Source organism: Malus domestica, chromosome 15, assembly GCF_042453785.1.
Source record: "Malus domestica chromosome 15, GDT2T_hap1".
In the NCBI taxonomy this organism is placed as follows: domain Eukaryota; kingdom Viridiplantae; phylum Streptophyta; class Magnoliopsida; order Rosales; family Rosaceae; genus Malus; species Malus domestica.
The window spans coordinates 1890566-1905812 of NC_091675.1; the positions used below are offsets into that span (position 1 = coordinate 1890566).

Here is a 15247-nt window from a genome sequence, read left to right on the forward strand (position 1 = left end):
GTTGTAAAATCTGCTGAATGTGCGTATTATAATTTGGGCAAATATGAAAAATTAAATGAGAAAATTGTTGCAATAATCTTTTAATTTTAATCTAATTTGTAGCAATAGTTCTTCAAACATGACTTGTTTTGATTGAAGTTTTGGGGGAATTGAAGAACTATAGTTGCATAAACTTATGATCACGAATTTTTAGCTGAAAAACCGTAGTTAAGGTTGGAGATCATTTCTTCAATTCAATACAGTATTAATGGAGAGAATATCGGTTTGGTAATAAGGATATAGAACAATTTAGGGAGTTTCCTCATAAAATTCTTCTGTTGGGCTTAAAGAAAATATCAAAGTTATGGGTTGAGTCATTCATATCTCTCCCTAAATAGGCTACTTGAAACCCTATGTCGGCCCTGATTGAAACATAAGTGGGTTGTTAGTTCCGGCCCTGTGACGAATAACGTTGGTGAACCTAATTACGAATTAGAAACTGAAATTAAATAGTTTAGTTTATTTATTTATTTATTTTTAAAAAATGAATAACTGGTGGCAATTTATGATTATTCATCTCTTTTTAAACCTGGGGAAATTATAGAGAATTTCAACATGCCCGAAGCCACGGTCAAATAGACTCACCAGCTAGAAGCATTGAACTCAAGACCTCACAATTTATTTACTTATTAATGAGCTGCAGTCCGCGCACTTACCATTGAGTCATTTACTGTTGCTTTTAAATGATTTTATTCGAGTTTAACAAAAAAAAAAGGGGTGTGCTAACCACACACCTCATTTTACTTCTCACACTTTTTGATAATTTATATCCGTTGATCTTTTCAATTTATCAGATCCAACAATCGTATATTAAAAAGGTGTGTGAGAAGTAAAATGGAGTGTGGATATCACATTCCAAAAAAATAAAAAGAAATGCTTTATTTAAGAGGAAAACTAATGAAAATGGCTTGAAAATTTTGAGTTTTAATGATAATGTCAAAATAAAGGGTAAAGTGAATAGTACCTGGATTGACTTTTTAGTATAAAAATATGATTTTTCGTTAAAGTGAACGGTAACAGAACATTTTCGTTAAAGTTCCCTTATTTAAGTGTTGTTTGTTGTCGGTTAATTATTTGGTGCGACTTGCGAGTTGGTGGTCCTAATTAAATTAGGCTACTGTCATTGCTTAGATGTCAAATCGGTGGCCCTACTCACTTTTGTTTTCAAATTTTTTGAATGTCCAACGCTTAATAGCCACATTTTTATCTCTTACAATTCGTAATTAGTCTGATATTTATTTTTTTATTTCGCGCGTATAAAAAAAAAAAAGAATTAGAATAAAAAAATAATTGTGGTAGGTGTGCGTGGTCGGTACGAGTCAAAGGATTAATCTATCAATCGTATTTACAGTCAACAATGGAGGAGTGAGATCAACGTACATCAACTAAGGTAAAGATTGTCCTCTAAAAAGTTCACCTACCACAAGTTGACATAATTTAATGGTATCTAAGTATTTCTTAATAAAATTCATAACTACCATACATAAAAAGCCTAAAAACAAGAGAAAAACTTGAGTATGAACGTTGGACTAGACTAATCTAGGGATGGGTAACGGTTATGGTGGGTGGGTAACCGTGGTTATTTACCCATAACCGTTTATGCTCATACCCACATAACCGTTTACCTGTTGGGTAATTGCCTAAACAGTTATACTCATATCTATAACTGTATACCCATTTAATCGTAACCGTTTAATACCCGTTTACCCATTTATCATTTTTAACCCGTTTATCTTTTTTTTTTACCATTACCCTTTTTTCACCCGTCTACATGTTTTTTAACAACTTGAAAATTAAAAAAAAAATTGTCATAATTTTCTTTTTCTTTTTTTACAATTAAACACCGTTATAGGTACATTCATCATACATTTCCATATTTTAATTTTTTTTAAGTCCTTATATCATTCCAATAATTGAAATAATAGTTTACGGACGATATATTTAACTGTTACCAATGAAGGTAAATATAATATTTTATTATTGGGTTACAAAAATTGTTTAGAAGACATTTCTATCAAAACATTTTTGTCAATTTCACGGTTACCCACAAGGAAATTTAAATTAATTTGGTCAATTCCTTGATGATGAGAATCATCATTCCTATAGCAGTGTTACTGAGAGAATGACCGATGAATTCCTTGTTAATTTATTGGGTGCTAAGTATTATTGGATCGAGAACATGGTTTGTATTAGTTTTACATATATAAAATAAATAAGTAAACGGTTACTCGTTTATAACCGCCCATTTAAATTTCGTGGGTAAACAGTTATGGGTATAACAGTTTATTTATCTAAACAGTTACCTATAACCGTAACCGTTTAATTTAAATGAGCGAGTAACCGCGATTACCCATCTTAGACTAACCATAACAAGTTTCTGAAGAAAAAATTTCATAAGTACCATGATCGTGATGGAGGCTAAAAATGACAGGAAAACTTGAGTACGAATGCCGACCACACTAATTAAATACAAGACTATATATTTCAATCGTATTCCATATACACGATCACATTCAAGATGACAGCAGGTGATTAAAACCAGCCCTCAATGCCAAACAAACAGGTGTCGTGACGATTGGAAATGATTTGTGTAATCGGAATTTTTTTTTATTATGACCGGAATATAAGGGGTACACCATATATTTTTATATAAATGATGAAAAATTTTATTTTTTAAGTTATTAACTTTTTAACACATATATTTCACTATATGTGTAATAACACGTCGTATACCACTTTATATATCGATCACACTAAAAAATTATTGTAGTCGACAGATTATACCCCTCCCGCGTCCAAGTGGACCCTGCGTTGGCCGTTCGCACATACTTTGCTGGGTGCTGTCGCCACAAAACCATTCAGAAATTTCGGAAATGGTAGCTCGCAAAGCACTCCACGATTTCCCTTCCCTTCCCATATCAAAATCCAATTTCAAAGCTTGTCTCGTGTCTCGTTCCGTTGACTAAAAGCATTCATCGCCAAATTCGAGATTTCGAGTTTGATTTTCTTCACCTGGTAATCGTATCGTCTTGCTAGGAACTTGTCGTTCAATTAAATAAGAGTATTTACCACAACTTGAGGTTTCTAATTCGATTTTATTCATCTCAAATTGTCTTGGTATGAGTTGGCTGATTAGTTAAACTCGAGATCTCAAACTTCTTTTTCTCCACCCCACCGTCTTGTCGCTAAACTGAACCTCAAGTCACAAGTTTTATTTTTCCAAACTCGTATGTCGCAGTGACACTGAGACGGCTCACGCACCCATGATCTCGTGATCCCAACATATTAATACAAAATTTATTACACCACACCCACAGTCCTACACTCCCCAGTACCCAAACTCTGTCTATCCGCTCTTACTCTAAATCCATATATATATATAGAGAGAGAGAGAGAGAGAGAGAGAGAGAGAGAGAGAGAGAGAGAGAGAGAGCTCAACAGTGAAACTTCATCTTCTAAAAATGAAGGACAACGATTCACCGACACTGATAACAATCTCATCATCAACGGTGATCAGGAAGGACACCTCGTCGTCTTCGTCGTCGAAAGCCGGAGTCTTTCTCGACAAGAATCGCTACAAGTTCTCGGTTTTAGCTGCGATTCTCCTCCTCGCTTTCTGGTCAATATTCACCGGGTGCGTCACCCTCAAATGGTCAGCCGGCAACTTATCCCACGTCTCCGACGACCTCGATATACCGACCTTCGACGATCTCGACATTCTGGTACGTAAGTTTACATCTTTCTCGTACTTGGGAGCTAACCCTTTTGCTCAATTTCTCTGTTAATCATTGTGGAATTGGAATTAAACAAATTAATACTGGATTAATGATTTGCAGGAGGTGGAGGAGAGAGAGACGGTGGTGAGGCACATGTGGGATTTGTACACGCAGAGCAGCCGCACCAGCACGAGTCGACTGCCGCGGTTTTGGCAGGAGGCTTTCGAGGCGGCGTTCGAGCATTTGAGCAGCGACGTTGCTGCCGTACGAGACGCCGCTGTTTCGGAGATTGCCAAGATGTCCATCCGCTCCATCGTCCTTGATCCCATCCCACTTCAATCAACGGTTAGTATACCCTCTAATTTGTATAATCAAGTCTCTCCCTTATGTTCACGTGTGATTATTTCTCTACTAAAATTCTAATTTAGGGTTTAGTAAAGTTTTTTGGAAATGATCATCTCCGGATCTTTTTCATTTAAGCCTCATGATCAATAATTTTGGATCCTTAAAATTTGATCCAAGCTAAAGTTATTATAACTTTAATAAGTCCTGTTTTTAACCGTTGGATCAAATTTTAAAGGTTCGAATTTGTTGATCATGAGGCTCTGGTGGAAGGGATCCGGAGAGGATTCCTTTCCAAGTTTTTTAACTTCAAATAATTTCCTGTTAAACTACTTTACTCTGTTTTTGTATTCTCAGTTGACCTGTTGACCCGTTCTATGTAAGTCCTTCTTCAGCTTTAGGCTTCTTTTGATGATTTGCTTGCTCTCTGATGATGCAAGATTAGCTTTAGCCACGAAAGTTTAGTGAGCTAAACAATTTGAGTAAAAATTAGTACAAGTTCAAGAGCTTGAATAGTAGATGTAGGTCAGGTGAGATGGTCGAGGTCTCTTGCACCGGAGTTTGAATCCTCATTTCGGTAGACTAGAATAATTTAGAATATAATATCGTCGTATAAAAGAAACATAAAATTGAGTTTGTTTGTGCACGAACAACGTGAACCTCTTTATAAACATCGACCCAATTTGTGATAACTGTTGTAAATTTGTCGAAACATAGCGAAAATTTCCAACCGAAAAACATGTGCAATTTTCAAGTGATGGAGTTCACAAATTCGTATACGAGCCTTAGTAATATGTGTTTGCGATTTGTGACGAATTGTGTTTGTTATTGTGTCCAGAACATAAGAGAAATGCAGAAGAAGAGATCCAAGAAAGCGGAGGAAAGCAAGAAGGTGACTACATTACGTAGTAGCAGTTAGAATCCTCCGTTTCATGTGCTTGCCGTCGAACTCAGTGCTTAAAGTTTCGTCGGAGAACGGTGAACACGCGCCGGGACTATGTGCACGGTTTATACATAATTAGGGTTCAGGTCAATCCCCTTCTCAGATTAAAAGAAAAAGATCCATATATGAAAACTTGTCTCTGAATTGTCCTCCTGTGAACCCCATTAGTTGGGGAACTTGGGACATTAGAAAATCCAATTTATTGGGATTTGATTTACTTGTATATTTTATTTTTAATTAAGAGTAATAAAAACAGTAAAATTTCCAGTCCTGTAAGTGTGAAAATTGTGTTCGTTTTCGAGTTAAAAATCACAGCAAACTGATATATATCATTTTTCACAAAAAATGTGAGCTATTTATACGTTCTAAGAGCAACTCCACCCATGTGGGTTGCTCGGGGGACAGTGGAGAAGAAGGGGCCGGAGGCCCGGTGGAGAGAGGTCCAGCCGTGTGGAGGCCGAGTGACGGTGGGAGCCCGAGCAAAGGGGGGGTGGGGAGTCGATGGGCCTGTCGCTCGAGGGCGTTGCAATTTTTTATTTTTTTTGTGTCAGAGAGAGAGGGGGGGACCGGAGCATTTGCAATTTTTTATTATTTAAACAAACAAAAAAAACTATTATTTTAATTGCTTATTGCCAAGGGGAAGGGTTCCAAGGGTGGAGATGTAAATGGCAATTACTGTTCATTAATGGTAGTTACTATTCATTTAAGGCAGTTACTGTTCAATAGGGTGGATTGAATAGTGGATTGCCAGGGAGGAGGGCTCCATGGGTGGAGTTGCTCTAAGTTCTAACTGGTTTTGTGGCCAAAAAAGAAAAGATTTCATGATGGTAGATGTAGGAATTTGCAAAATCGTTTAAAAAGCATTGAATAGTCTAGATTAACGAGACCATACTAAAAGTAATAATCTAAACCAATTTAAGTCGTCCAATACTCAAGTATTTAATGATACATAACACGAAAGAATTGTTCTACAATTTTGGTAAAAAAATGTTATTTTTTAGTCGTACAATAACTATTTCGTTAGAAAATTATTATAAGCCCTCATCTAGAAGCAGTCACAAAATGTAATTTTTCTGTTAGATTTGACTCCCACAATATAAACACCCAATTTTCAACATACATTCCACAGTGGTTCCAAAAAAAGGCACCTTGAGTTTGATTCATATTACATTATTATCACGAACGATGATGTAAGCTTGATACATTTTTATCACAATGTTGCATAAGTATTACTCATGAGTTCAACATATATCGAACTCAAAAAATAAGAATCACTCTCATAAGTTATATCCCACAAATTTCCTGCCCATTGTAAAAATCTATTTCCTATATTATTCATATCACTCAATTTTCCGGCTGAGTTTCGAAAAAGTAAGTAGAAATAGAAATCGGCGAAGTTACAACTCAAATTAATCAAATTTAAAATTGATGGAAAAATATAGAAACTTGGGTACGTCGATTGAAGAATAAATATAAATCTCCCGCAGGATCTCAAAAAGCGACGAGATTAAAAACATGACTATAATTTAAGGATACACAAAATCGCTCGAGCAGAAAAATTAGCACTGCTGCTGGCTGGCTGGCTGGCTGGCACTTACTACTACTAGTCTACCACTACGACTACATCATTAGAAGAAGAAGAAGAAGAAGAAGATATGACAGTCCAAAAGCCAAAAACCTATTTACAACTGCCCTTCTCATCTTTAAACTCCATCCTCCTCCCTAATCTTCCAGTGTCTGGATCTCGCCCATCATGATGCGGTTACTCACGACGTTAAATCCCAAGACAGCCGGACTAACCTTCTTTCCTTTCTTTCCCTTCTTCTTGCCAACCCCTTTGGAGGACGCGTCTTGGTCCGCATCCCCAACATCTGCACCGTACGAATTCACATCTCTGCCGCTCAACCCAGCGACCCCTTGGTCATTCCCTTTTTCAAACGCAATTTCAAGGACATCAGCCGGTAGCAACTCCTTGTAGTTGAGAAATTTGTCAATGAATTCGTGATCGGGATCATACGACCCTAGGTTCTCTTTCAGAAGCAACTCAGCCTCCGATTTGGATTGCTTCAGGCAAAACTCAAGGAAACTCGTATCTGGAAAGCAAAATATATGACAAAGCCAAGAATAAGACTTTGAAAGGACGAATTCTTCTGAACAAACTCTAGCAAATCTTATAATTCTCAGATCAGTAATCCAATTATGAAACTGAATATCACGACAAGGAATGGAGTTGGACCAACACAATGACAAATATCAATTCACCTTTTTAAGCTACGAAGAAAGCAAAATCATTATAGCAAAAACACCTGGTTCTATGGAATTTGCCCACTATTTAATGAAGTTTAGTACTATTATGCAGGTCAGAAGGTCAAAAATACCTTTCGTGCCAATAAGCCTAACGCACTCATTCTTGCACCAATCTCGGAAGCCCATGGCCTCTGCAAAGGAAAATAAAACAACGTAAGTAGGTGACAAGAAATATTTCTGACAGAAAATCAACAGTACCATGACTGGCTTACCTGATTGCTTGGTCATGGCATCTCTTTTTCCTTTCATAGATGACTGAGACGGTGAGGATGAAAGTAATCGCTCAGTTGCTTTTCGACCCACTGATTTCTGCCCGCCTAATGAACCAGCTGAAGTTCCTTTACCAGGAGTAATTTTCACTCCCCGACTGCCCTGGCTTGCAAGATGAGGAAAATCTGCCCTGCTCACAGAAAACCAAACAAAAACACAAGCTCCAGGTCAAACTAGGTCAAATTAGTTCCCTGCAGATGCAAAAGATGTGAGCCAACCCCATGTATATGCATTCCGACAATATAATTAAGTGAGGCTCATAAAGCTTTCCGTCTCAAAGCAACATAAAGCGGACACAACCACACGATGAATTAATATAAAATAAAGCAAAGAAGTAATATCATACTGCTTATTTTCTTGCTTTGCTTGATCAATTGGGCCCCAGAATAAGTCATCTTCTACTTTATTTCTCGACTGAGAAGCATGGGAATTAATCGCGATGGGAGATGCAGCCTTAGATGGAGATGATGCTGAAAGTGACCATGACGGAGCACTACTGCGGGTGACTTGAGGTGGCTGTGATTTCTGAGGAGTTGGAATCTGATTTTGGTGCTGAGTAGCAGCAACCCTCTTCTCCTGCTCCTTTTGGATATCTCTTAAAGATGTGGGTTTAGAAATCTTCCCAGAGTCTGTAGACCATGCTGGAGAAGGAGCAGGGTTAGCTGTTTCTCCTTTCCAAAGAACAAAATCTCCCAATGAAGGCCCTGATGGAATTGCAGGCGATACTTCATTTTCCTGATGTACAGAACGGGAGCTTTTGACTTTCTCAGTGGGGCTTGAACTAACAGGCACATCTACAGCAGTGACTGATACTGAGGGCTTGGTTCCAACACCCTTTGATTTTGCTGACCTTTTGCGACTTTTTTTGGTGTCTTTTGCCTCAATAAAGTTATCGTCATCTACAGATTCTGGCCGGGTGGGCATAATTTGTGAAGGATGCTGAGTTGATACACCATTAGGAATTTCAACATCTCTTTCACTAGACTTGGCCAAAACCTCCTCTGCTAATAAATCATGTAGCGGGCTCTTCTTGCTCTTTGAGTTTTGAGAAGTTTTGGGCTTCCCAACATTTAAGTCATGAATACCTGCATCTACCGGAGTTTCTGTAGATATTTTTGGTTCTGAATTGACTACAACCCCAGCCCAAGGAGTTGACAAACTGGGGGAGTTGATGATGACCTCAGGTATAATCACTTCTGTCCGTGCCTTCCTCTGTTCTTCCTGTTGAATTTCTAGTAACGATTTCGCCTTAAAACCAGGAGCAGGTTTCCAACCTCGCTGCCCAATCTGTGTTCGAGTACTTTGCCCAGAAACAGACTCAACTAACTTAGAATCACCCCTGAATTCATTATGTTCCTTATCACCTCCAGAAACTTTTACAGGTTCTAGATTTTCAGCTTGTCGGGATTCCAAAGCCTCTGCTGTAACAATTACAGACTTACTGCCTCGGTTGCCTCTCGTCTCCAATTTTGTGTCGCTAACAACAGGCTTTTCAGCTTCAGACTGTGCACTGGATGCTCCTTTTGCTTGATCACCAGAAGACTCTACCTTGGCAGATTTTTGCTTTTTGGACTTCTTCTCAGAAGTCTTTCTTTGCCCTCTTACTTCAACATTCTTTGCTTCAACTACTGTAGGAGCCTCATCATTGCATTTTTCCCTTTCAATCCGCTGTTCTTCAATTTGATTGCCTGATTGAACATTCACATCATTAATATACTCATGTACATCTTTCTTGAAAGCTCCCAGTGATGGCAAAGAATCTGCAACACCCTGAGAAATTGAAACCCCAACAGATCCGTCAGCTATGAAAGTGTTTTCAGCTGCCCATTCCAGGGGTTTCACAACATGGAAGTCAGAATCAGGTATGTCCTGCGCAAGGGACACCTCTCTAGATTTGGTCATCACATCAAGCAAAGGTGAGCTCTCAACACTTGTCGACATTGGCAACGACTCCTGCTGAATAGAAATTGGTGCCGCCATATTAACATCCAGACTTCTTTGATGAGTAATATTCTCAAGCACTTGATGAGGTAACACTACTGAGGATGCTCCCTCACTAACATTATGACTAATATCTTGGGTACCTTGGGGAGGCAAAGTCATATAACTACTAGTGAGTTCATTTTGTGTATTGGGAACTTGCACATTTGTACCAACTGGAAACATTTCTCGTGATGACTGAAGCCAGGAAGGATCTATCCCTTTCAGCACTGCAGAAGCCTGCATCTGTCCAAAAGATGGCTCAGTAAAATGCTGTCGAGATTGATGCTCTGACATAACCTGGGAAAGCAGCTGCTGTTGTTGCCTTAACAAACTTTGCTCCTCCTCCTGTTTCTGTTGCTGCTGCTTCAGCAACATGAGCTTATCCAACAATGTCATTTGTTGTGTTGGAACAGGCGCTTGGGAATGTAACTGCAATAAATACTGCTGTTGCAACATGCCCAACACTTGTGGATCTTGTAATAAACCAGAAGAAAGTAATTTCTCTTGCGTTGAAATACTTGAACTATCCATAGCTTGGGAAAGTAAAGATTGTTGATTCTGAGGATGCAGCCTCTGCTGTTGGAATCCAAGAGGGACCTGGGGAGGAAAGTTAATCTGGAGTGGGGCTTGGGGAGGCAAATTACTCTGGAGTGGGTCTGAGCCACCTTGGACAGGAAAAGTTGACCGACCAGCAGCACTATTATGTATGGCCAATGATGACCGGTCAGTTAATCCTTGAAGGATGGACATGATGTCAGAACTTTGGGTATGAGGAGGCTGACTAGGACTTTCTGCCACTGAAGAGAGGAGGTTTGCATCTGCAACAATCTCCGACTTAGGTATCACAGATGAAACATCTCTCCCGGGCCAATATTGATAAGGATTAGGAAAAGACCTCTGTTGTTCAAGAACCATTCTCTTGGCGAACAGATTATCTAATCCAGTATGAAGATTGTTTCCCATAAATCCTTGTAAACCTAATAACAAAACATATAGATCCAAGTCACAAGAAGGCAGTATGTGATATGCAGAACAAATGAAAACAAAGTATGAATAAAGCTTCAGAAAGTATGAAAATACTATACTCGAAATGTAAAAGATACGTTAATATCACCAACCTTCCGTAAAAGGAAACTTCTGAAGTGGTGAGCCACTCGGATTACCAGACATTAGTGACTCCAGAAACCTATTCTCAGCTTCTGCTGTTGAACCCTGTTTATTCCTTAGATCATTTATTGCCATCTCTGCCTCACTTAAGCCAGCTTGCATCATCCTAACATTACCAAAGTTTGGCCTACTTGATGTATCCGCAACCTCGGGTTTAGGTGCAGTAAATCCAGGTGGTGGTCTAGCTTTAGCTCGTAAATGAGGCATAACATCACCAAGTGCCAAAAATGGCGTATCATTTGATGCACCTGCTATGCGAACTAGCAAATCTATGCCAAAATATCCAGCCTCAAACCAGCCAATAATGTCAGCCCCAGAGAAAGGACCTTGAATTATACCCTGAGGATCTTTATAATAAAGCTGCAGATCCTCTGGAGAAAGCTGCTGAGGTTTTCTCAATTCTTGTTCCCTATCTAGAATTCCAGATGGCTGCCTCCTTATAACTGGATCGTCACTGGTTTTCCATCTTGCCTCATCCCTACTTTCCCATTCGTTATTAAGATCTTTCGGTCTTAGTGACCAGCCCATATCAGGAGTTCTTGACTTGATATCACCAGGAATCTCTTTCCAATCATGCAAGACTGTATGTGAGCACTCTTGTAATGGAGCTCTCCATGGAGAGCCAAAGTGAGCAGTACTACCTCCCTGCATGCTCAAATCTGCACCAACAGGTACCTCCTCAACCCTTCTGAAAGGACCACTGTCTACTCTAAAAGCTGCAAACAGAAAGTAAATTGAGTAAATTTAAACAGGGAAACCCATCTCACGTCAGTAACATGTCTGAAAAAGGCCAGTGCCAGTTTCCTTGTTTTTTTTTTTCTGAAACATAATCTCAAGAAAGAATGTAAGATTCTAAATCAAGAATCAAGTAAACCAGTTGTTCATGGGCACTGAACAATAGGTGAATTTAAACCATCTAGCCCAAACTTTTCCAGCCCACCCTAGTAACCTTTACCAACATGCATACTGATGTTGTTTCAACATCCTTTTCATGTCGTACATCAACATACCTTCCCCTCTGAAATTGCTCTCTGAGTATGGTTTCTGCTCCAGCGATGTTTCTGCTTTTAGGCTGGATCCATGATGGAGCACCTGCCTTTCATAAGAAAAGCCCTCTGAATAAATAGGAAGACCACCTTTTGAACTAGCAGTACTTTCATCTTTAGAGTCACTAAGTGCGAGGGGTATATCTTCTCTACTGCCTGCTCAAACAAGACAGTTCAAATACAAGTCAATTCCCAAATGAAAAGAATCATGCATGTATAGTTTTAAAATATCATGAGCCAGTAAACTACCAAGCTTCGGTCTTCTTGACTGTGTAAAATCATTTGGGTTCCTTCCATCTTTAGAAGTCTGGGGTGCACCACTACTTACTATATCTCCTTTGTCAATTCCCTTCAAAAGAGCCTGCACAAACAAAAAAATATTCAACTGCACTGATGAAAGTATCAGAAGTAATCACAAAATAATACAATGAATCTGCATTACCATTTCCTCAGAATTCGGTGCACAAAGCGCCAGAGGCTCCAATGGTTCATCCACCATAAGAGAACTCATTTCTATAAACCCATCAACTAGTTTTTGATATGATTTCATATCAGCCTTCCTGTATACATCAATCAGCTTTGTCCTACTATACCTTAATGGATAAGGCTCTCCATGTTCACTTTCAACTTTGTCCAATACAGTTCCTATAGACTGAGGAATAGTGGGACTGCTGTTCATAGAGCCTCCACCAGAGCTACCCCTTCCACGACCAACAGAAAAGGTGGGAGGTGCATTTTCCCCGCGCCCCCAATTAGATGAATATATAGGAGCATTCTTGTTTGTTGTCTGGTTATGAGAAGGATCTCCCCTTCCTCGGGCTTGGGATGAATTTGATCTCCAAGGCCGGTAGTGATCCCCATCCTTCTCATCCTTTACATGATTTCCAACATGAGACAAACCCTTATCAAGATGCATGCTAGCATCTCTACCAGAGTCTGCCCACTTGTCACGCAAACCTTCTGCCTCCTTGTCATCAGGCCCCCAACGCGTGTTCCATTTGCTCTCTCGCCGTTGCTCATAATTGGATTCCTTGTTACTTGAGTCAGTCCACCGCTCAGGTGGGGCACGACGTGCTTCCCCAAAGTGCTTTGCAGATGAATTTTCCATCCGTCGATCCATCCTGCGAGTGTCACCAATTTCCTTATCCCCATCCCTCCAACGATCTTTGCGTCCTGAGGAGTTGGTGTCTCTTTCTTCATCACGCCAGCGTTCACGACGACCACCAGCTTCCATATCCATCAAGGATGGCCTGAAAACATCCTTCTTCTTCTGGGTATCATGAATTTCATCACCATTACCTGATGATTTCATGGTATCCAAGCGACTGCCAAAGGATGGATTTGGGCTGGGAAGTTTTTCCTGCATTTATTTTTAAGAAATGAATAACAGAGAAACTCTGAAGCAATATTCCAAACTTATTTTAATAACTAAGATAGAGGTGCAAACTGGAACAAATGTAACAAAATTTTCTTCTGAAACTAAGCAGCAATTGAGGTAAGCAGATTAATATACAATCATGAAAGCGATGATAACACACCCCGGTTAACATTCCCTGCTTACTCTCCCCCGGCTTAGGCAGAAGCCATTGCGGTGAAAGGGGAATAGGATTCTCAGAACCTTGTCCACCTGTGTACACCAGAAATAAACACAATTTAGAATTATGTGAAAATTATCAAACAAATCCAACTAGAATCACAGTTATTCGATGAAGCACCATTATTTCGGAAAAAAAAGGGGGGGAACCTAAACCACCAAAACAGGATCGAATTTAAAACATCATAACATTACTTATCCACATCAATCAAAATATGAACTGAGAAAAGACTTTTGTCAAAACTTGAACTTTGATAAAGTTTATGATGCAAAATACTACTACAACTGTCGAGCATGGAAATTCTTATGGTGAACCAAATTACGATATTCCTGGAGCATCATCATTAAATTCATAATATTATTTCTTCCAACCAATAAACGGGAAAATGTAAAATTAATTGCATTTACCAAGATTAATCAAAACCCTAGGCACAAAATATTTATCAAAACCCTAACTAAGGAATATTTATCAAAACCCTAAAATCAGCCATGTAAAACAACAGCGATTATACGAACGACAAAGAAAACGATAAATGTGCGAACTTTATCAGAACCACCGCAAAAGTCTAGGGTTTTGGTAGAAAAACGGGGGGTGGAGGCGGAATGCGAAAATCGAAGACGGCAAAGGAGGTCGATGGAGAAAATACCTTTGGAGATCTGGGGCGTAGTGGTGACGGAGAGCTGGTTGCGGGAGGCGGAGCTGGAAAGGTCGGCCATGGATGATCAGTTGAAGTTGCAGAGAGCGAGCGAGCCAAAGAAACCCTTTTGCGCTTTGAGAGTGAGGTAAGACGGGGAGAGAAGGCGAAGGGTTGGAAATAAGGGCAACAAAAAAGACGGGAGATGAATGTGACAGAGGTAATTTAGGGATATTGCCCAACCGGCTCACGTTAGCAAAGCATCGATTTGTAGTACCACACATCACCCTACCAACACTTTTTAACCTTTTCAGATATTATCCACAAATGTCTGAGTAAATCAACCGTTTTTATAAACACAACAAGTATGAAAATGTAAAAACGTCTGAGCAGATCAACCTAAAAACATTGTCGATACAATGAAGCCAACAGGATCCTCTCCGGGTTATTTTGGTGAGAATCATAGGAATTTGTAAATTGTGTTTGTTTATCATATATCGTACAATTAGTTTTTATTAAGTATTGTTTGTATTTATTTTTAAATAAAAATATTTAAAATAGTTTCTGATCCACGATGTACAATGAACAGACACAATTCACAAAATCCTATGATCCTCACTAAAAAGATCTGGCAAGGATCCAGACTCACAATGAAGAAGATGTAAAAAGAAGAAACACAAGTACAAAAGTAAGATTCCAACTAAACTATGTGAACAACAATTTTTTTTGGGGGGGGGGGGGGGCCGGGCCGGGCCGGGCGCGGGGGGATTAGTAAGTAGAGATGAATTTCACGTCCGTATGCTACACTATTTTTTTTGAGTTCGATTTTTTCTACTGATAAATTACACAATGGTTGACAAATAAAACTGAAATACTTATGTGAAACTTCTTAACCTCCAAAATGATATTTTCATTATCATATACAATGAGTGCGTGCAACGTACTGTGTCGTAAGGGATGCATGTTAATAAAACGTTGAACAATTTTAGTTTCGAATCTTTAGGCACTTGAGTTGCAAAAGATATAATACTAATCAGATTGTGGTATAAGTTGTATGTCAAAGTAGTGAAGTGGTTGGAGTGTAAAGCTCGATCCTTACCAACCAAGCGAGATGTCAAAAAGTTACTGATTATTAATTTAGTGATACTTTTTTTCTCGATTCAATTTCTTGCCTTCTTATTTATGAAATTGTATTGTTAAGGGCT

At 39.1% G+C, this 15247-nt stretch overlaps 2 protein-coding genes across 2 annotated transcripts; one reads left to right on the plus strand and one right to left on the minus strand.

Annotated features, from left to right (window-relative positions):
* Positions 1 to 2895: 2895 nt before the first annotated feature.
* LOC103420925 (uncharacterized) lies at positions 2896 to 5311 on the plus strand. Its single transcript, XM_008358961.4, has 3 exons — positions 2896 to 3761; positions 3876 to 4100; positions 4936 to 5311. Exons 1-3 carry the CDS (start codon positions 3501 to 3503, stop codon positions 5014 to 5016), a joined length of 567 nt encoding a protein of 188 aa, XP_008357183.1. The 5' UTR covers positions 2896 to 3500; the 3' UTR covers positions 5017 to 5311.
* A 1133-nt stretch (positions 5312 to 6444) lies between these two features.
* On the minus strand, positions 6445 to 14367 carry LOC103428636 (protein ESSENTIAL FOR POTEXVIRUS ACCUMULATION 1). The gene is made up of 10 exons (XM_008366754.4): positions 14055 to 14367; positions 13352 to 13440; positions 12256 to 13173; positions 12063 to 12174; positions 11778 to 11969; positions 10719 to 11483; positions 7964 to 10577; positions 7560 to 7747; positions 7419 to 7478; positions 6445 to 7133 (listed from the first exon to the last, which is right to left on the minus strand). The coding sequence occupies exons 1-10, from the start codon at positions 14122 to 14124 to the stop codon at positions 6763 to 6765; spliced, it is 5379 nt and encodes a 1792-aa protein (XP_008364976.1). The 5' UTR covers positions 14125 to 14367; the 3' UTR covers positions 6445 to 6762.
* Between the last annotated feature and the right edge of the window lie 880 nt (positions 14368 to 15247).